General features: G+C 43.7%; 2 protein-coding genes across 5 annotated transcripts in view; one reads left to right on the top strand and one right to left on the bottom strand.

The window, feature by feature from the left end:
- The window catches only part of MOGAT1 (monoacylglycerol O-acyltransferase 1), a 38,357-nt gene extending 35,487 nt beyond the window's left edge, over window positions 1-2,870 (bottom strand). Inside the window, exon 1 of the mRNA XM_003818674.5 lies at window positions 2,574-2,870. Within this exon, the coding sequence (XP_003818722.3) occupies window positions 2,574-2,667 (94 nt within the window). The 5' untranslated portion in view covers window positions 2,668-2,870. The remainder of the gene's footprint in view (window positions 1-2,573) is intronic.
- The window catches only part of FARSB (phenylalanyl-tRNA synthetase subunit beta), a 228,268-nt gene that overhangs the window by 125,768 nt on the left and 81,853 nt on the right, over window positions 1-20,647 (top strand). Inside the window, exon 1 of one of the 4 annotated variants that reach the window (XM_003818673.6) lies at window positions 18,052-18,447. The exons of 1 other annotated variant lie outside the window; for it this stretch is intronic. In XM_003818673.6, coding sequence (XP_003818721.1) covers window positions 18,390-18,447 — 58 coding nt within the window. In that variant the 5' untranslated portion in view covers window positions 18,052-18,389. Of the gene's footprint in view, window positions 1-18,051; window positions 18,448-20,647 lie in introns of those variants that run through there. 2 more of the 4 variants (XM_034955263.3, XM_034955264.3) reach the window with 2 other exon arrangements.

Below are 20,647 nucleotides of genomic sequence, written 5' to 3'. Positions count from 1 at the left end.
AAAAAAATTATACAAAAAAAGTGATTTGTTTTAAAATATTTTCGCAAAATGATGGATAAAACATATATGGCAAATTATTAAATAATTATAAACCTAGGTCATGGGTATATGGGAATTCATACTCTTCTCTCTAGTTTCTGTATGTTTGAAATTTCCCACAATATAATTTCCAAGATATATAATACAAAATATGCTCCTGCTAACACAAATGTCAAATGTATGAAACAAAAACATTGAGGTGAATTGGATCTAGAACCACTGTAGTTTGATTGAAATTAGACACAGGTCATCGAGCATCTGCCATGTCCTCGTCACTAATCCACTCACATGCGGTCACATGTGTCTCGACTTTCCACTACTGGGCCATGTGATCTTGAGTAACTCACTTTATCTCCTAGGTCCTTCATTGGTAAAATGAGGGTAAGGGGTAGTCCCTCCCTCACCAGGTTGCTGTGAGGATTACATGAGTTAATACTCTAGGGATCTGGTGGGTGCATAATTCCTATTCTGGGTGATAGACCAGAAACAGCCATTCAACAAGTATTTTTGTATATCTCAAGAATTTGTGTATATCTCAAGTATCTGTGTATATCTTCCATGGGCCAGACATATACTGTGTGTTTCCTCACTAAGCTTGTAGACTAAGACAGCCATAGAGAACTTTCTCAAGTCACCACAGCCATACACAGATACAAGCAATGATAAGGGCCATGAAAGAAAAGAACAGTGGCTATCAGAGATGTGTTGAATGATCAGTTAGGAAGTCGGACTCCAAGTTCAGGCCATTTAAGAGAGCAGTTTAGTGGTTAAAGCAGACACTTTGGGCAGAATACTTGGGTTTGAAACCAGCTCTACCACGTCCTGCTAGCTGCATCGCCTTGAGCAATTTACTTCACCTCTTAGTTCCCTCATCTGTACCAGGAGTGTAGGAATAGTCCTTACCTCACAGGGATGTTGTGAAAATTGCTAGTTAATCGTGGATGTTGCTTAGAACAGCACCTGGCACATACCAAGCGCTAGATAAGGTTGTGTGTTGTTATCTCCATGGTGCTTTGATCCAGAGCAACCCTGCCTCACGGTGTAGCCTGTGAGGACTTAATGAGTTAACACTTTGAATTACTTTTTTTTTTTTTTTTTTTTTGGTAAATTCTACCTAGCAGCACAGGAGAGTCACTTGGAGAGTTCTTAAAAGAGGAAAAAGGAAAAAAAAAAAGGTGTACAGACTTCATTCTGAAACAAATGACTTAGAAATTCCAGAGATGAGCCGGGCGCGGTGGCTCACGCCTGTAATCCCAGCACTTTGGGAGGCTGAGACGGGCGGATCACCTGAGATTGGGAGTTCGAGACCACCCTGACCAACATGGAGAAACCCCGTCTCTACTAAAAAGACAAAATTAGCCAGGTGTGGTGGCACATGCCTGTAACCCCAGCTACTCGGCAGGCTGAGGCAGAAGAATTACTTGAACCCGGGAGGTGGAGGTTGTGGTGAGCCGAGATCGCGCCACTGCACTCCAGCGTGGGCAACAAGAGTGAAACTCCGTCTCAAAAATAATAATAATAATAATAATAAACAAATTCCAGGATGGAGCCTGGGCATCTGTACTTTTTAGAAGCTTCTCCAGTGATTCTCATCTAGAGCCAGGGTTGAGAACCACTGATTCAGGCTTTCGAAATGTAAAAGCAGTTTTAAAAGTGTAAAACTCTCCAATGCAATGGGTTTATTACTATTATTACCACCCCAACGCTGTACAATCCATGATCTTACAGCATACACATGATTTTAGTCTTCAGAAGAGTTTATGTTTCAATAGAAGGGTCTCCCCCAAATTCCTCCCTCCTCCCACATCACCCCTATTTACTTCAAGAGCAGAACAAATATGAAGGAAAAAACAAAAACAAAAACCACCCAAGTTTTTGCCCCATCTAATGATTCGGCTCGTGTATGTTTCATGGGCTCAACTTGGGAACCAACTGGAACACACACGCTCCTGAGTCAAACTATTTCCAGAGAGAAACCGCTCAACCGAATGCAATGAGTGGTGCAGCCTTCTTTACAGAAAGGTACTGCTATGTATCCGGGAAATCTCCAAAACGGGAAAGGGAACACTGCTCTTTGTCAGGAGGGTGGGGAGACAAAGAGGAGGAAGGAACAAGGTTTTAACTACTGAGGCATTACTTTGCCATCTATGAATCAACAGTTCGAGAAACGAGCTTGCCAACTTTTGAGGGGTTAAAGTGCTCATGCGTTCGATGGGGTCATGGTTACATTTTGGTAGATACAGTCGCCAAAAGTCATCGAGCTGTATCCGTATAACTGCGCCTTTTATTGTAGGCAAGGTGCACCTCAATTTAAAAAAATAACGCAGGAGAAAATAAAATTAAACAGTCGTTAGCGATGAGGTTCTCGTGAGGAAAACAGAGTCCACGTTAGCTCCAAATGCCGTCTTTGACCTGCCTGCTCTGGCCGACAGGGGAACGAGGGTTGGAAGGTTCTATGCAGGTCCTGGAATCCGGACCGTCCCGAGGGAGGATACGGAGCCCAAGCCCCGCGGCCCGGGGGGCGGGGTCCTTACCGAGCAGCAGGTATTTCAGGACCCACTGCAGGACGGCCACCGTCTGCAGCCGCCGCGCCGGCTGGATGTTGAGCGGTGCAAACTCTACCTTCATGGCCTGGCCGGGCGAGGACGGCGCCAGCCACTGCAGCCTGCACCCACGCTGCTCTGCGGCTCCTGTGGGAAGTGCCCGGCCGGATCCGGGCCCCGCGCTGGGCACTGGCTGGGCGGAGAGGAAAAGGCAGAGGCTAGGCAGCGAGCGGTGACCCAACGGCGCCCTGGGTGGGAGGGCGCGCTGGGCTGAGGCTGGGGGCAGCCAATCACAAGCGCCGGGCGCCAGAGCTGGCCCAGCGCCCTGGCCCCGGAGCAGCTGCAGCGGCCCGGGCGCATTGGCTGGCGCGCCCGGGCGCTGGCGAGAGCGCGCCGCGTGGGACACGAGGGACGGGGAGAGGGGTCAACTGGCAGCCAGCCCGAGCCGGGCAGCGCGGGCTCCTGCCGCCTGGCTGAGGACCTGGGATCTCCACCAGGATCTGACCATTGTTCAGCTGATCGATCACCCAGCGCTTGCCTTCAGCATCCCACCCCTTCATTCGAACCCTCTGTGATTGGGGAAGGGTTAGTTTGAGGAATCGCACACCAGCTGGAGAGAGGAGCGAGACTTGTTTCTTAGTTTATTGATCTGTGTCCCCCCGCCACCTCCAATTTCCCCGGGGATGGGGAAGGGGACCTGGCTTCCTCACTCTTGGGTCCTCAGTTCCCTACAGGAGCTCCGGGAATCTTTCACCCATTCATTCATTCAACCCACACTTGTTGAGCACTTGCCACTTGCTGAACACCATCCGGGCGCTCGGATAACCAAGCTGTCAAGCGCATCCGTGTGAAGAGACCACCAACAGGCATTGTGTGAGCAACAAGGCTGTTTATTCACTTAGGTGCAAGTCAGCTGAGTCCGAAAAAGAGTCAGCGAAGGGAGATGGGGAAGGGGTTGCTTTATAGGAGTTGTCTAGGTAATGGAAAATTACAGTAAAAGGTGGTTATCTATTGTTAGCAGAGGAAGGGGTCACAAGGTACAGGGTGGGGAGATCATAAGACTCATTGTCCAGAAGAAGAATGTCACAAAGTCGATTGATCAGCTAAGGTAGGGCAGGGACAAGTCACAATGGTAAAATGTTGTAATGTTGGTTAATCAGTTAAGGCAGGAACTGGCTGTTTTACTTCTTTGCGTTTTTTTTGGCTGCTCCAGGCTTCTTGGCTCCTGCAGGCCACCTGGATGTGTACATGCAGGTCACAGAGGTTATAATGGCTGAGCTTTGGCTCAGAGGCCTGACACAAGCTATTCATTGTCTTGTTCTCAGAGTACAGGGAGAAACAGACATAAGCAAAACAACTACACAATTTGGTGTATAATTACAAGTAAGACCCTACTGTGAATGACTAGAAGATTCCAAAACCAAGACTGCTGCACGGTCAGGGAAGTGTCTGAAGAAGTGCCCTTACTTGAGCTGTAGCCAAATCTAGTTAACCCAGGAGTCATCCCGGCAAAGGGAAGCACATATGCAAAGGTCCTGTGGCTGAACTCCTAGAAGAGCTCAAAGAGTGAGAGCCTGGGGGACAAGGGTGAGATTGGGGTGACATCAGGCAAAAATGGTGGGCAAGGTCCAGACCCTTGCAGACTGAGTTAGGGTTCAAGTTGGAACCCCAAGAGCAATACAAGACACTGAAGGGTTTCAATTACGATGTGCTAAATGGATGGCTAGATTCTAAATAGTGCCTAGTCCTTGGGAGCAACCACTGCACTTTATTTATAAATATTAATTACCACATAGTTGAAAAACTCAAAATGATGAGCAGCTGTCAAGTCATTGCTGAAGAGGACTTGGAACAGGGCAAAACAATATAGTTGGCCCTCCTTTCTCCCCCATCCTATGCCCTTTTCTCCTTCAACATTTTAATACAAAGGGAGTTGGATTAAAACAAATACCAGGGCCACTTGGAGGAGTTGTTTGTGATTTTTTGTATGCAAAACTTGTTTGGGTTTCCAAACAAGTTGTTTTCCTCCTACTTAGGGAGTCACTTTCTTCTTTCCTTTTAGATTTCTTCCTTGAATCTTCCCCCAGTGCTAGGTGGGGACACTATGAACACACACTATGTCAGGCACTCTGCAGAGCCCTCACAGGCATAATCTCAAAAACCCTACAAAGTATGCATTCACTTCAACTTTGCAGCTGAGGAAATTAGGGCTTAAAGTCACACAGCTGGTAAATGGCAGAATAGAGAAGATTCAAATTTCTATAAAACCTGGAGAGGCGACTCATCCCTTCATCAACTGAACCAAACACAGAACAAACATTTATGGAGTGCCTGCATTGCCTTGGGCATTGTCCTTGGTACTGATGACACAAACGTGAATTAAGATGAGGTCTCTGTGCCTTTGAGAATTTACACACATTTACTCATTGACTATTTGTGGAAAGCTTTCTATGTATTAGGCACTGGGTAGGGAAAGGAGATGAGTTACAATGGTGAATAAGAAAAGTCTTTGTCTTGCTGCAGCTCACAGTCTAGTGGGAGAAACAGAAAATACCTACCTATGTAGACAACCAAATGTGTGACAGTGCCCTGAAGGAAACACATAGGCTGATACAGAATAATGGGCACCTATTTAGAACAGATTGGAGGTAGCAAGAGTGGAAGTAGGCATATCCCCTAAGAAGGCTATTGTAGGATGATTGTAGAGGATGTGGAAGCTTGGGAAAATATAGACTTGAGATATGCATGGGACATATAAATGGTAGGACTGTTTGATTCATTGGATTTCGAATCTATTGGTAAAGAAGAGCAAAACACCGAGAACTCCTGATCCTGATCACTTGGAGTTTGCTTGCTTAGTAATGTATTTGTTACTTTCCCAGAGCACTAAGCTGATAGATAAGAACTGTCATATCCTGTCACAGCCATCACAGCCAACTGAAACAAAGCATGGACTCACCAGCACTCAGTCAATGCAACAGTCCATCACCATTTTAATCAACAATTAAATTATTTACTCATCCTTTTGACATTCAACATGTATTTATTTGTTTACATATTGTGTGCCAAGTTACCTGAGTTAAGTGATCACTGGATTTACATAGTGGGAAAGTTTTAATTCATCAAGCTATTCAAAACAATTCTAAATGAGCCTAAGATTCCAGAGCCTAACTGCTATACTAGGCTGTTTCTCAAATAATATAAGGAAGAAAGGGAGTGTTGTCACAACAGAGGAACAAGTCATTGAAGGGTAAGTAGAAGAGTGCTGATGACTGAACCTGTCATTTGGGTTGAGGTGTAGTTATCCATTCAGTCAACAAATATTTTAGCAAATGATTAAAGAAAAATACATTTGGCAGAAGTGTCAGCTTTGTTCCTATGGGCCTGGAATTGGCTAAATATGAGTGAATAATACATATATATGTTTACAATAATTCAATGAAAATGTACCAAGCACCACAGCTGTGGCAAGTCCTGGGGAAGGAACCAACACAGTCCCTTTGAAGATCTGGGATTCCACTGATGGGTATGGTTCCTCTTTCTACTTCTCAACTCTGATGAAGAAATAAGAAGGTCACAGGCCAGATTGTCTCAACAATCATGAAAGGCTACTCTTGGAATTGAGAAATAAGAAATCATTTCCTTGTTCTAATTATTTCTTCCTGTGCACTTTACTATAACTAACATCTACTAGTAGAAAGGTGACAATGTCTTTCTATAACATGACGTTTTACTGTAACTTAAGTAAAAATGTTCTCATTGTTAGGTTAAAAAGGAAATAGCATTCTGTTAGTATTCTGTCTAGACAGAGTCCTTAGAGGGGATAGTTTAGGGCAAAGGTCATGGTTCTGATTTTCATAAGATGCATTAATCATAAAAGTAAGTATTCTCTCTCTCTCTCACGCGCGCGTGCGCACGCGCGCACACACACACACACACACACACACAAACACACAACACTGAGAGCGGCCAGCTCTGGTTAAAGTAAAATAGAAGGCCATCACTATGGTAGTTTCAATGGAATGTGCTTTAAGAAGTTCTATTTTCAAGGCTCTTTTGAACAAAGTTTAAGAAATTTGCTGTGGTCCCTCTACATTCTTATTGTCTTCTCAATTAACTATTTGATCAATCTGACAAGGCTCGGGTATGACAATGTTTGCTCTGGGGAAAGTTGCAGGAACCTTGCCTGAGAAGGTGAGGCTTTGTAGCCCCACGGTTACCGTCCAAGGTTTCCTTTCCTCCATATTTTCTTATTGCTACAAGTACACACAAGGTCTCAGACCCCATGTACCATTCCTGCCTTCCTTCCTTTCACATTTTCCTTCGAAAACTCCATTCATAGAAGTTCAAGTGTTGTCTCTCCGTTAGTTAATTTATGTTAATATGTGACATTTTCTCTACAAAATATGTGCTTCCCTAATTGCTCCTTTTGTGTGTTTGTCTGTTTTTTGAGACAGTCTTGCTCTGCTGCCCAGGCTGGAGTGCAGTGGGGTGATCTTGGTTCACTGCAACCTCTGCCTCCCAGGTTCAAGCGATTCTCATGCCTCAGCCTCCCAGAGAAGCTGGGACTACAGGTGCGCACCACCATGCCCAGCTAATTTTTTGTATTTTTAGTAGAGATGGGGTTTCACCATGTTGTTGCCCAGTCTGGTCTGAAACTCCTGAGCTCAGGCAATCCACCTGCCTCAGCCTCCCAAAGTGCTAAGATTACAGGCGTAAACCACCGTGCCCAGCCCCTAATTGCTCTTTTAAATTGTTGTAACACTATGACTGATTACTGTTAGAAATTATGAGGATAATGACTAGTATTTATTAAATGTCCTTTCTCTTCCCATGACCCTCACCCACACCTTCATTTGCATTTGCCCTGGGACAGTAATTGGAGGTCCAGCAACACACTCAAGGTAGGAACAAGAAGAAAGGGATTCGGAAGGTTTACTGCAACTGTCCTGAACCCAAGGCAATCTTGTAAAAGAGGCAGTCAGCAACTCCAACAACAGTGCCCTTGGGGACACGACAAAGCAGTTTCCATTACTTAGCTCCAGTTTCCAAGAAGATCCAGGCTATGGTCTGAATGTTTGTTTTTTCCCCAAGTCCCCCAAAATTTACATTAGGTGAAATCCTAACCACCAAGGTAATGGTATTAAGAGGTGTGGCCTTTGGGGAGTGATTATATCATGACAGCTCCTCCCTCATGAATGGACTTAGTGCCCTTATAAAAGATGTTGAAGGGAGCTCTTTTGCTCCTTCTGCCCTAGGAGGACCCAGCAAAAAGTCAGCTGTTGCAACTCAAAAGAGGGCCCTCACCAGAACCTGACCATGCCAGCACCCTGATCTTGAACTTCCCAGCCTCTAGAACTGTGAGAAATAAATTGTGGTTGTTTATAAGCCACCCAGTATATGATATGTTGCTATAGTAGCCTGAATGGACAAAGACAGTCCAATCCAGTGGATGTTTTGTTTTGCTTCAACACATGCCATCTTCCCAGTCCTGACTGCTATCATTTCTCCTCTGCATTATTGCAACCTCCTAACTGATCTTCTTGCCGTGAGTTTTACCCTCCAAACCACTACTCCTTATCCCCTTTCCACAACGTGCCCAGTGTGATCTTTTCCATTACTTTTCAAACATCATTTAAAATCTTTGAATTTCTTCACAATTGCTGTCAAGATAAAGTCCAAATTCTTTAATATGGTTTTGGACTCTGCATTATAGGTCATCTACATCTCACTTCTTGAGTCTCAGCTATAACTTTCCAATGCTCGCAAGCTAAGCTTTAATAATTCTGAACTTAATTTGTTGTTGAACAGTCAAGTTTCAGGAGGAAGAAAGAGACACATGGGTCTCAAGAACAACCAGTCAGTTTGATGTGTCTAGGCCCTCTCTCTCTCTGCCTTCTCTCTTGCTGTGAGAGTCATTTTGCCTTGCTGGAGATTAATTTTCTCCATGGGGTGGGAAACATGGCCACTAATGGCCCTACACTTGTACATTACAGCTTCCGCCTTGAAATCAAATGGACTTAAGTTCCCTATGGTCCCAAGTCCAAAATCCAGCTGGCATCAGGCGTCAACTTCTGTATCAATTCATTCAAATGCGATACAGGGTCCAATTGCTGTAACATGGTGGCTGTCAAATTTGCCCTTGTAGCAGAGAAAGAAAATTCTGGGCAGATGATGCCAAGCTTCTGCAATCAAAACCAATCAGAAGGGAGAAATGAGTGAGGAGGAGTTAAGTTGACTTCAGTATTTCCAATATGGATAACTCAGTGGATGGTGGTGACATTGAAAAGGAAAGGCAGACATGGGAAAAAATGAATCTTGGGGAAACTTCAGTTTTTGACATGTTGAGTATGAGATGCCAGCATGTTGGACAGCCAGGTGCAGATGTTCAGAAGCTGGTAAGAAATATGTACAGAAGAGGCCAGGCGCGGTGGCTCACGCCTGTAATCCCAGCACTTTGGGAGGCCGAGGCAGGCGGATCACGAGGTCAGGAGATCGAGACCATCCTGGCTAACACGGTGAAACTGTGTCTCTACTAAAAATACAAAAAAAAAATTAGCTGGGCGTGGTGGCAGGCACCTGTAGTCCCAGCTATTTGGGAGGCTGAGGTAGGAGAGTGGCGTGAACCCGGGAGGTGGAGGTTGCAGTGAGCCAAGATAGTGCCACTGCACTCCAGCCCAGGCGACAGAGTGATACTCCATCCCCCCCCCAAAAAAAGAAATATGTACAAAAGAGAGATAAAGGCTGAAGATAGGAAGGGAGCCGTCTGTGTTTAGGTGGTAGTGGAGGCTGCAGACCTCACTCCGGGAGAAGATTTCTAAGCACGTAACTCTGGATAGCACCCCACATAGAAGGAAGGGAAAGTGCAGTGTAGGAGGTAGAGGAGGCCGCAACAGAGTTAATATTTATTCAGTGTTCATGATAGGCCAAACCCTACACGAACTATTTCTCTTAAAATTCTCACAACCATCACATGGTATACCTACAATGTAGGTATTGTTGTTATCTTCACATTATAGATGAGGAACTGAGGCTCATCAGTATTGTGTCACTGGTCCAAGGTCTCAGTGATCCAGGATTTAAATCTGTGACTGATAGAACTCAATACTATGTTGTATTGCTTTTGCCTATCGCATAGTGACAGTAGAAAAATCCAAGGAGCTAATCAGGAGCCTGGAGTCAGGAAAACTAAGGAAGGAGAATATCAGGAATGAGGGAATTGTCAATACTATAAAATGTGTAATGAGTTTATTTGAAAAATCCAATTTAGGCCGGGCGCGGTGGCTCACGCCTGTAATCCCAGGACTTTGGGAGGCCGAGGTGGGTGGGTCACAAGGCCAGGAGATCGACACCATCCTGGCTAACATGGTGAAACCCCGTCTCTACTAAAAATACAAAAAACATTACTTGGGCGTGGTGGCGGGCGCCTATAGTTCCAGCTACTCAGGAGGCTGAGGCAGGAGAATAGCTTGAACCCGGGAGGTGGAGCTTGCAGTGAGCCAAGATCGCACCACTGCACTCCAGCCTGGGCAACAGAGCAAGACTCCATCTCCAAAAAAAAAAAAAAATCCAATTTAAAATGACCATCGTTTTGACAAATTCCTTAGTGCTGATCAAACTGATTCTTGTGAGGTCTTTCAGACCTTCTTGATTCTAGATGGATCTAGCAATAGAAACGCAAAAAGATGTACGGACTTTGGTTATGTCCTAAAAGTTTCAGAGTAATCTACAGAGAGATTGGAGTGCCCCCAGGAAATTTATAGGAAAGGCATATAAGATTATGGATAGAACAGAACCAGTTTTGGATACGCAGCAAGTAAAAGCAAGGCCAGTTACAGTAAACTGTATCATCCATTACCTGTATTGAAAGCCCTGCCTCACCCTCTGGGAGATAGCAGCTCAAGTTTTACTAAACTTCACACCAGAAAGAGGTCATAGTCTCAGATCACTTGGGTAATTTATACTGAAGGTAATATACTGGGTAATTACTTTCAGTATAAATATCTACTAATCAAATAGCACTTTGCAGGTTTCAAATTGTCTCCACATACTTTATCCTCACAAGCATCAGATGGAATACTAACTCCATTTTGTGAATGAAGAAACTGAGGCTGCAAGCAGAGCCTGTTTGCTTTTGGAGAGGAAAGCACTACACAGTATCAGCATGCCCCTTTAAGCTATCAGTAGCTCTAGTGTAAAATGTCATCTGACCCCGTACTGCAATTTAGGACCTGTGTGAGAAGAACTTCAGACCTGACAGCATAGCTTTCACAGTTACTGGCCAACCCACAAGCATTACAGGAAAGTGACACAATCATTTCAGAAATTTTCTCTGAGCTTATTACACATTTTATAGGCAAAAACAATCCACGGGTGCAGGCTCTGATTCCAGGTGATAATGAGAGAGCTGGACAATCTACCAATGTCTGATTAGTCAGGGAAAAGGAGTGAGCATGATTGTGTTTTATGATAGCCTTGGTTTTATTTTCTCATAATAAAATAATACTTGCTAGTTACAATTCTGTAAAATATAAGATACAATTTTAAAAAATCTCACCAATCCAAGAATAGCGACTGCTAACATTTTGTTGTATATCATGGTAGCCATTTTATTTTTGTTCACACTCATACATACGTGCATTTTTTTTTCTTTTTTTTGAGAGGGAGCCTCACTCTTATTGCTCAGGCTGGAGTGCAATGGCGTGATCTCAGCTCACTGCAACCTCCACCTCCCAGGTTCACGTGATTCTCATGCCTCAGCCTCCTGAGGAGCTATGATTACAGGTGCCCACCACCATGCCTGGCTAATTTTTTAAATATTTTTAGTACAGATGGGTTTTCACCATGTTGGCCAGGTTGGTTTCGAACTCCTGACCTCAAGTGATCTGCCCACCTCAGCCTCCCAAAGTGCTAGGATTATAAGCATGAACCACTGTGCCCAGCTATATATGCATTTTTAAAACAAAATATTGGTCACTTAAAGTATATTGTTCAGCCCAGGCAACATAATGAGACCCTGTCTCTACAAAAAAGTTAAAAAATTTGCCAGGTGTGGTGGTGTGTGCCTGTGGTTCCAGCTATTTGGGAGGCTGAGGTGGCAGAATCACTGGAGCCCAGGAGATCAAGGCTGCGGTGAGCTATGATCATGCCACTGTGCTTCAGCTTGGGTGAAAGAGTACGACCCTGTCTCTAAAATGAAACAAAATTAAATAAATAAAAATAAAGTATATTGCTTAGTAACTGTACTTTCATATCATAAAGTTCACTTGTTATGAAGTTTGTACCATGTTAAAAAATGTAGATGGCTGAGCTGGGTGTGGTGGCTCACACCTGTAACCCCAGCACTTGGGGAGGCCGAGGTGGGCGGATCACGAGGTCAAGAGATGGAGACCATCCTGGCCAACATGGTGAAACCCTGTCTCTACTAAAAATACAAAAATTAGCCGGGCATGGTGGTGTGTGCCTGTAGTCCCAGCTATTTGGGAGGCTGAGGCAGGAGAATTGCTTGAGCCTGGGAGGCGGAGGTTGCAGTGAGCCAAGATCACGCCACTGCAATCCAGCCTGGATGACAGAGGGAGACTCCATCTAAAAAAAAAAAAAAAAAAAAAAGGTAGATAGCTAACATCATTTTTAATGTTTGCATAGTATTTTACTGCATAAAGGTATCCTACTCTATTTAATCGAGCTCATATTGTTAAATGTTTAGGTTGTTTCAACATTTTCTACATTGCAAAGACTTGTTTCATTATTTCCTTAGAATAATTATAGGAGTGGAATTTTAGGATCAAAGAGAAAAAATCTTTAATATATTGATTTATATTGTCAAACTGCTACTTATATTCCCAACAGGAGTTAAAAGTGCCAGCTTCCTAAATTTTTGCCAATACAGGGTCGGTATGATTTGTTTCTTTAATGCCAGCCCGTCTCCCTGGAGAAAATATCCATAACTTGTACTGTTGTTTTAATTTACATTCTCTTCTCTTCTTGTTTTTTTTGTTTGTATTTAATTGGTGCTCACTTCCTTTGCTCATTTTTTTAGTACTGAAGTATGTATTTGTAAAAAGAAAAGGTAATATAGCAAGTATTCCTAACATTAAAACTTCAAATATTTATTGATGGTCTGCCCTCTGCCAGGCACTGTCTGAGGTTCTTGGCATGTGTTAGTGAACAAAACACAAAAATCTCTGCCTTTACAGGCTCATGTTTTAGCAGAGAGAGACGTATATATCTAACAACCATAACTAATAGTATAGTCAGGGATAGGCTTTTCTGGGAAGACTTCAAAGAGCCAAGGGATCTAGCTCTATGGGAATCTATGGGCAAGAACATTCAAGCAGAAGGCCTAAGGTGGGCCACTGCCTGGCACACTTTAGAACTTACATGGAGCCTGTGGTTCTTGGATGGAAAGATTCCTAAATTAATCCATAAATTATGTTTGATTCCAAATAAATGATAAAAGAATGTTTTCCAGAACTTGAAAAAATCTTAAAGTTCATCTAGAAAAATTAACATGAGATAAAAGTCATGGAAGTTTTGAAAAAGAAGGCATCGAAGGTACACTAACTTACTAACTTTTCCAACTATTAAAATGTATTATAGTACTATAGTAATTGAAAAAGCTTCGTACAGGCAATGGAACACATAGTTCAGGAATAAACCTAAATATATAGATATATATATGGAAATTTAATAAAGAATGTATTTCAAATCCATGAGTAAAAAGAAGCTTATTTAATAAATAATGTATTAACTGAATTGTTTAAAAACAAACATAAAGCTGGTTCATTCACTCACTCCAAAACCAAAACAAATTTCAGAAAGATCTGAGATTAAAATGCAAAAGAAAAATAAAAACCCATTCAAGTACTCTGAGAAACATACTTAAAAAAAAATAATCTTGGGATTAAGAAAGACCTTTTAAAACATAACCTAAACCCCATAACCTATAAAGGAAAAGAATAATAAATTAGACTAAAGTTTTTAAAAAGCCCTTTATCCAGGCCGGGTGCGGTGGCTCACACCTGTAATCCTAGCACTTTGGGAGGCCAAGACAGGTGATTCACCTGAGGTCAGGAGTTCGAGACCAGCCTGGCCAACATGGTAAAACCCCATCTCCACTAAAAATACAAAAATTAGCTGGGCGTGGTGGCAGGTGACTGTAATCCCAGCTACTCAGGAGGCTGAGGCAGGAGAATCGCTTGAACCCAGGAGGTGGAGGTTGCAGTGAGCCAAGATGGGCCATTGCACTCCAGCCTGGGCTACGAGTGAAACTCCATCTCAAAAGGAAAAAAAAAAAAGCCCTTTATGGAGGAAAAAGAACATCTTAAAGCGAAATCAAGTGTCAAGTATTCCTATTGCGTTTCTGCTCAGCCATCTGCCACCCAGCATTTGTCTCCCCACCACTGAAATAGAGTGCCACACTCATCTGTTGTTTCCCACCTTCATCTTTTCTTTCTTAAAATACATCCACAAAGGTATACCAGATAAAATAGAACACTACCAATATTTTTGAAACCCTTTGGGTACTGTGTTGGTTAATTTTATGTACCAACTTGACTGGGCTAATGGGTACCCAGGTAGCTGGTTAAACATTATTTCTGGGTGTGTGAGGGCATTCCTGGAAGAGATTAGCATTTGTTTTTATTTTTTTGAGATGGAGTCTTGCTCTGTTGCCCAGGCTGGAGTGCAGTGGTGCAACCTCGGCTCACTGCAACCTCCGCCTCCTGGGTTCAAGCGATTCCTCTACCTCAGCCTCCCAAGTAGCTGGGACTACAGGCATGCACCACCATGCCCAGCTAATTTTTGTATTTTTAGTAGAGATGGGGTTTTGCTATGTTAGCCAGGTTGGTCTCAAACTTCTGACCTCAAGTGATCTGCCTGCCTCAGCCTCCCAAAGTGCTAGGATTACAGGCGTGAGCCACCACACCCAGCCAAGATTAGCATTTGAATGGATAGACTGAGTAAAGCAAATGGCCCTCCCCAATGTGGGTAGGTATTATCCAATCCATGGTGGGCCTGAAGAGAATAAAAAGGGGGAGGAAGGCTGAATTCACTCTCTGTCTGACTACTTGAGCTGGGCCATAGATCTTTCCCTGCTCTCAGTTCTCCTGGCTTTCAGGCCTTGAGACAGCATCTGCACCACCACCTCTTCAGCTCTCAGGGCTTCAAACTACTTCACTCATTTTCATGGGTCTCCAGCTTGCAGATGGTAGATTGTGGGACTTCTCAGTTTCCATAATGATGTGAGACAATACTTTATAATAAATATCTGTCTACTTGTTTCCTATTTATTTATCTGGAGGACTCTGAGTAACACAGGTATTCCAACACTCCAGGCTGCAGCCCTGCCAACTCACTCAGAACTCACTGGTCTCATATTTTGTGTTTGTCATCCTCTGCTTTTTATTACAGGCTTACCATTCTATTTATGTATGCCTAACAATATACTCTTTAGGTTAGCCTGGTTTTTAGTGTTTATAGTAATGGCATCAAGGATACATATTCTTCTGTGATTTACATTTTTCCCTCAAAATTACAACGTAAGATTTATCCAAGTTGATACATGCAAGTGTAGTTCATTTGTTTACATAACTGTATGGTGTTTCACTGTATACATTTATCATAACTGTCTACCCATTCTAGTACTGACAAACATTGGGTTGTTTCTAGATTTCTGTTATAATGAACAATGTAACTATGAAAATTCTTATTTGAGTCTTCTGGTGCACATGGGTAAGAGTTTCTCTGGGGGAATATTCCTAGCAGTGCAATTGCTGGGTAGTAGGATATGGACATGCCCCATTTTTCTAGGTAAGGCCATATTTTCCAAAGAGGTTATATCAATTTATACTCCCAAATTCTTGCCAAGATCTGATTTTTTTCAGACTTTAAGATTTCTAGCAGTCTCCTAGGTATAAACATGTATGTCCTTATAATTTTAATTTGCATCTCCTTAATTTCTGCTGAGCTGAGAGTTTTTCCATGCCTTTTGTCCAGCTCGTCTTTCCTTCCTAGGAAATGCTGCCACCTCATTCCTGCTTTCAGTCTGGCCCCAAAGTTAGATGAAAGAAGCATGTACCTACATTTTGTGATATACGATCTCATCATTTTCCATGTACCTTTCCTTTCAGTCAGCTAATGCCATTTGTGATGAGCCCTAGTGGCCTAGTTTCCTCTTTTCCATTAGAATCTTCTAACAGTTTAGCTTCTCACAGAGAAGGGACAGAGTACCTGTAACATGTGCAATGATAAAAAGTCGGATGGGTCAGTTGGGAGATGTGAGAGATGGGAACAAAATGCCCCTTGGTGGTCTGAGACTAGCAGAAAACTAACTAGGAGGATTAAAAAAAATAATGACAGTTGCCCTATTTCCAGGACCTCTGACATGATAAGAACTATGCTAGTTATTTATGAGTATTATTTCAAATTCTTACAATAATTCTTTTTTAGTTTTTAAGACAAGGTCTCACTTTATCACCCAGGCTGGAGTGCGCGATCACAGCTCACCACAGCCTCAACCTCCCGGGCTCAAGTGATCCGCGTAGATGGGATCATAGGTGTGTTGCCACCATGCCTGGCTAATTTTTCTTTTTGTTTAGAGATGGGGTCCAACTCTGTTGCCCAGGCTGGTTTTGAAATCCTGGGCTCAAGTAATCCTCCCACCTCAGCCTCCCAAAGTGCTGGAATTACAGATATGAGACACAATAATTCTTTAAGGTGTATATTATTATCCCTATTTTATGGATGAGGAAACTGAGGTTCAGAGGCCACAGAACACTTTGGAGTGCCCAAAGAAGAGCAGGTCAGCAGGAAGTCCTGTGGTTATTTATTATTATTATTTTGTTGTTGTTGTTGTTGTTGTTATTGCTTTTAAGACAGAGTCTTGCTCTGTCACCCAGGCTGGAGTGCAGTGGCATGATCTTGGCTCACTGCAACCTCTGCCTCCTGGGTTAAAGTGATTCTGAGTCCTCAGCCTCCCCAGTAGCTGGGATTACAAGTGCCCGCCACCACACCCAGCTAATTTTTGTAATTTTAGTAGAGATGGGGTTTTATCATGTTGGCCAGGCTGGTTTCCAACTCTTGACCTCAAGTGATCTGCCCACTTCAGCCTCCCAAAGTGTTGGTATTACAAGTGTGAGCCATCGTGCCTGGCACTAGTCCTTTGCTTATTAATTGAGCAGAAAGCACCAATTTTAGGTGGAAAGCTGTATTTTGCATTGGGGATGTTTGCCATTTATGGGGTGTTGCCAATCTGTTATGTTGGTCACTGGGAAGGGACTGCCTTCCCATGGAGGGGAGCTAATACTATATAGTGAAAAACTGCTTGATTAATAGTCAGGGTGGCTTACATCTGGCTCAGCTTTTCTCCCCTCATGTGAAGGACTTTGGAAGAAGCCCTCACTCACTGTACAGTAGGAAGGATTAGGGCAAGCCTCCCCCTGGAACTGCCAGTTTGTGCCTTAGTTTCATTACTTGTAAAACAGGGATAATGGTACCTATCTTGATGTATTAGTTTCCCTTGGCTGCTGAAACAAATTACCACGAACTTGCTGACTTAAACCATAAATTTATGCTCTCACAGTTCTGGAGGCCAGAAACCCAAAATCAGTTTCACTGGGCCCAAATCAGCATGCATTATAGGGCTGCCCCATGGGCTGGGCGTGAATCTGTCCTTGTCTCTGTTTATTTCAGGGACACATGTGCAGGATGTGAAGGTTTGTTACACAGGTAAACGTATGCCATGGTGGTTTGCTGCCCAGATCATCCCATCACCTAAGCATTAAGCCCAGCAACTATTAGCTATTCTTGATGCTCCCCGCTCCTCCATCCCCTCACCCCCAGTGTGTGCTTGTCTCTTTGTTTCTGGTGGCTGCTGGCATCCTTGGGTTGTGGCTGCCATACTCCAATCTCTGCCACCGTGGCTAAATAGTCTCTCTCGACCTCCCTTTTATGATTTGATGAGGATACTGTGATTCCATTTAGTGTTCGTCTTTCGAATCCAGGATAATCTTCATCTCAAAATCCTTAACTTAATCTGCAAAGACGCTGTTTCCATATAAAGTTACATTTAGAGGTTGCAGGGATTAGGGTCTGATATTATTGGGGGCCGTTATTCAGCCTATTACACTCAGGGTTGTTTTAAGGTGGAAATTTAATGCTGGCAGAGGGCTGAGCACAGCCCACTGACAGCAGAGAGCACTGAGCAAATACACTAAAAAGAGGTCTCTTACAATGCCTCCCTTATAGGGCTGCCGTAAAGTTCAAACAAAGCACAGGTATATCACTTATACGAGTAGAGGAGAGATTAAAGAATGAAGTAAAAACTGAGGTCTGTTAACAGCCCCTCTCCCGCCGCCAGGATTTGCACACCTTTCTCTGCAGGAAGCCTTGAACCCTCTCCACTCGCATTTCCACCACCTCCAGGCAAGATTTCCCACGTGGAGGCCCCACCCCCTCCCTGACGCGCCCCACTCTCGCCCCGCCCACCTGGTGGGCGTCCCCGGCCGTTAGCGCGCTGGAAGCATCCGGGACTTCAGGGTCAGTACATTACAATGCCTGACAAATCCTAGCCAGTTCTATCAAATTATATCTTTCTTACAGGCTTTTAAGCTATTAGTCTCACAAAGATACATTTAATCAGCGAGCTAATGGCATGATGAGTGTTTTTAGGTTAAAAAGAGAACAGGAACTGTTGGCAGCAGAATGGCGATATTCAAGACAACACGCACAAGAAGAGGCGGGTCCTACGCGCTTCGCTAGGGAAGCCCGGGTCAGCTCGCTGCGCAGGCGCAGTGAGTTCGACCCACCATGCCGACTGTCAGCGTGAAGCGTGATCTGCTCTTCCAAGCCCTGGGCCGCACCTACAGTGAGTGGCGGCCCTATACGTTGGGCCCTACGCCTCTTCTCGGAGGCTGGGCCTCCCTCCTAAAGGGCAATGTGGCGACATTCATGCCTTCCTGAAGGTTTTGGCTCCGGGAGGCCGGGGTTTACGCGGGAAGGCCGATGATGGTGGCGGTCCGGCTGGGCTGTGGTAGCCTCGGAACCGGCATCGCAGCGGTGCCACTGCTTGTGCCCGGCTTGCCGTGTCATTCATTCAGCGATCTGCCATCGAGTGCCTACAGCGTTCCTGGCACCGACATCCAAGCCAGGGGATAGAACAGGAAGGAAACCCGGGGTTGCATCCCGAGCGTAGCCAGTTAATTGCAATAGCAGCGCTGTGGGAACTCAGTTTATAAGGGGGTAGGAGGAGAGATTTGTGCAGCGGGGTGGAGAACGGCATTCCACCTGTCTTCGTTTTATTAATGTTTCCTGAGCGCCTGTTATGTGTCAGGCACTGTTCTAAGAGCTTAGGACTAGAGCTGTGCACACGACACGTCAGGTCCACGTTCTGTCTGATGGAGGCAGACAATTAACCAGCACGTTAATAAAATGATTTCGGATAATGTTAAATGCCATCAAGGAAAGAAAAGGTGTTGTGCCAAGAACAACTTTAGATAGGGTGGTAACATTTGATCTGAGACCTGAATGAGGAGTATTCAATGGGTGTAGACTTCATTCTACATTTCATCTTTTATTCAGTTCTAAAAACACAACCATTGAAAAAAAGGAGGGAGATATTAAATGCAGTTACCAGTTACCTCACAGCCGTAGCGGCTGCCCCACCCTATTTTTTTTTTTGTTTTTATTTTTTGAGACGGAGTCTCGGTCTGTCGCCCAGGCTGGAGTGCAGTGGCGCGATCTCGGCTGACTGCAACCTCCGTCTCCCGGTTCAAGCAATTCTCTGCCTCAGTCTCCCGAGTAGATGGGATTACAGGCGTCCGCCATCGCGCCCGAGTAATTTTTTTGTATTTTTAGAGACACCAGGTTTCACCATCTTGGCCAGGCTGGTCTTAAACTCCTGACCTCGTGATCCACCTGCCGCGGCCTCCCAAAATGCTGGGATTACAGGCGTGAGCCACCGCGCCCGGCCCCCACCCCATAATTTTTAGCTTGTATAAAGGCTGGACCAACTGGTTCGTGAGAGCTTTTTTTTGTTTTTAGGGCTCAGTGTGTTAACAAAGGCCTAATTGGTTTAATGACAGCCACCGCTTCCCAGAATAAGATTACTGTTACAGTGAAAATAAAGCTGGCTTTTAAGAATCTTTCCTAAGTGTGTACTTTTAGATAGTACCTATTCTCAATGTGATATTCTTCGTAAGTTCTGCCATAAGTCCCTGAAAGTAAAGGAAATACAAGGATATTGTATTACTCTTACCCTTTGTACTTGGCTCTAATCGCCTAATCGCTTTATTTTATAATGAGCTTATTTATATTTCTTACCTGCCCTTCTAAACCATATTCTCACTAATGGGATGTGGTACAGGTTAATAATTCCTTATCCAAAATGCTTGAGACCAGAAGCGTCTTGGATTTTGGATTTTGGGATATTTGCATATACATAATGAGATATTTTGGGGGGTGGGACCAAGTCTAAACATGAAATTGATTTATATTTCACATATACCTTATATGCATAGCCTGAAGTTAATTTTATGGGATACTTTAAATAATTTTTTTTTTTTGCATGAAACAAGGTTTTGACTGTGTTTTTGACAAGTCACATGGAGTCAGGTGTGGAATTTTCCACTTGTGACATCATGTCTGCACTTTAAGGTTTTGGGTTTTGGAGCATGTCAGATTTCAGATTTTTGGATTGGGAATGCTCAGTCTGTGTACCTGAATTGCCTAAGATGGTAGGTGGCAAATATTTGTTCAAAACATCTATAATCAGTTCCCATCCCAGTCTCCATTTCTAGGGAGGTAAGAAATAATCCAGATTTTTAAAAATGGTGAGATTTATAACCTATTTACTATCATCTGATGTTTTAACATATTCTGTCTGCTTCCCTTTTTTTTTCATATTGTCAGTGATCAATTAAGATTGATTTTTTCACAAATATGTGTTAGCTACTGAATCTTTTAAGGGCCAGGTACATGGCTGATGCTTGTAATCACAGCACTTTGGGAGGACGAGGTGGGCAGATTGCTTGAGCTCAGGAGTTGGAGACCAGACTGGGCAACACAGC

This window comes from Pan paniscus, chromosome 13 (assembly GCF_029289425.2).
Source record: "Pan paniscus chromosome 13, NHGRI_mPanPan1-v2.0_pri, whole genome shotgun sequence".
In the NCBI taxonomy this organism is placed as follows: domain Eukaryota; kingdom Metazoa; phylum Chordata; class Mammalia; order Primates; family Hominidae; genus Pan; species Pan paniscus.
This window is presented reverse-complemented; position numbering and strand designations above follow the sequence as displayed.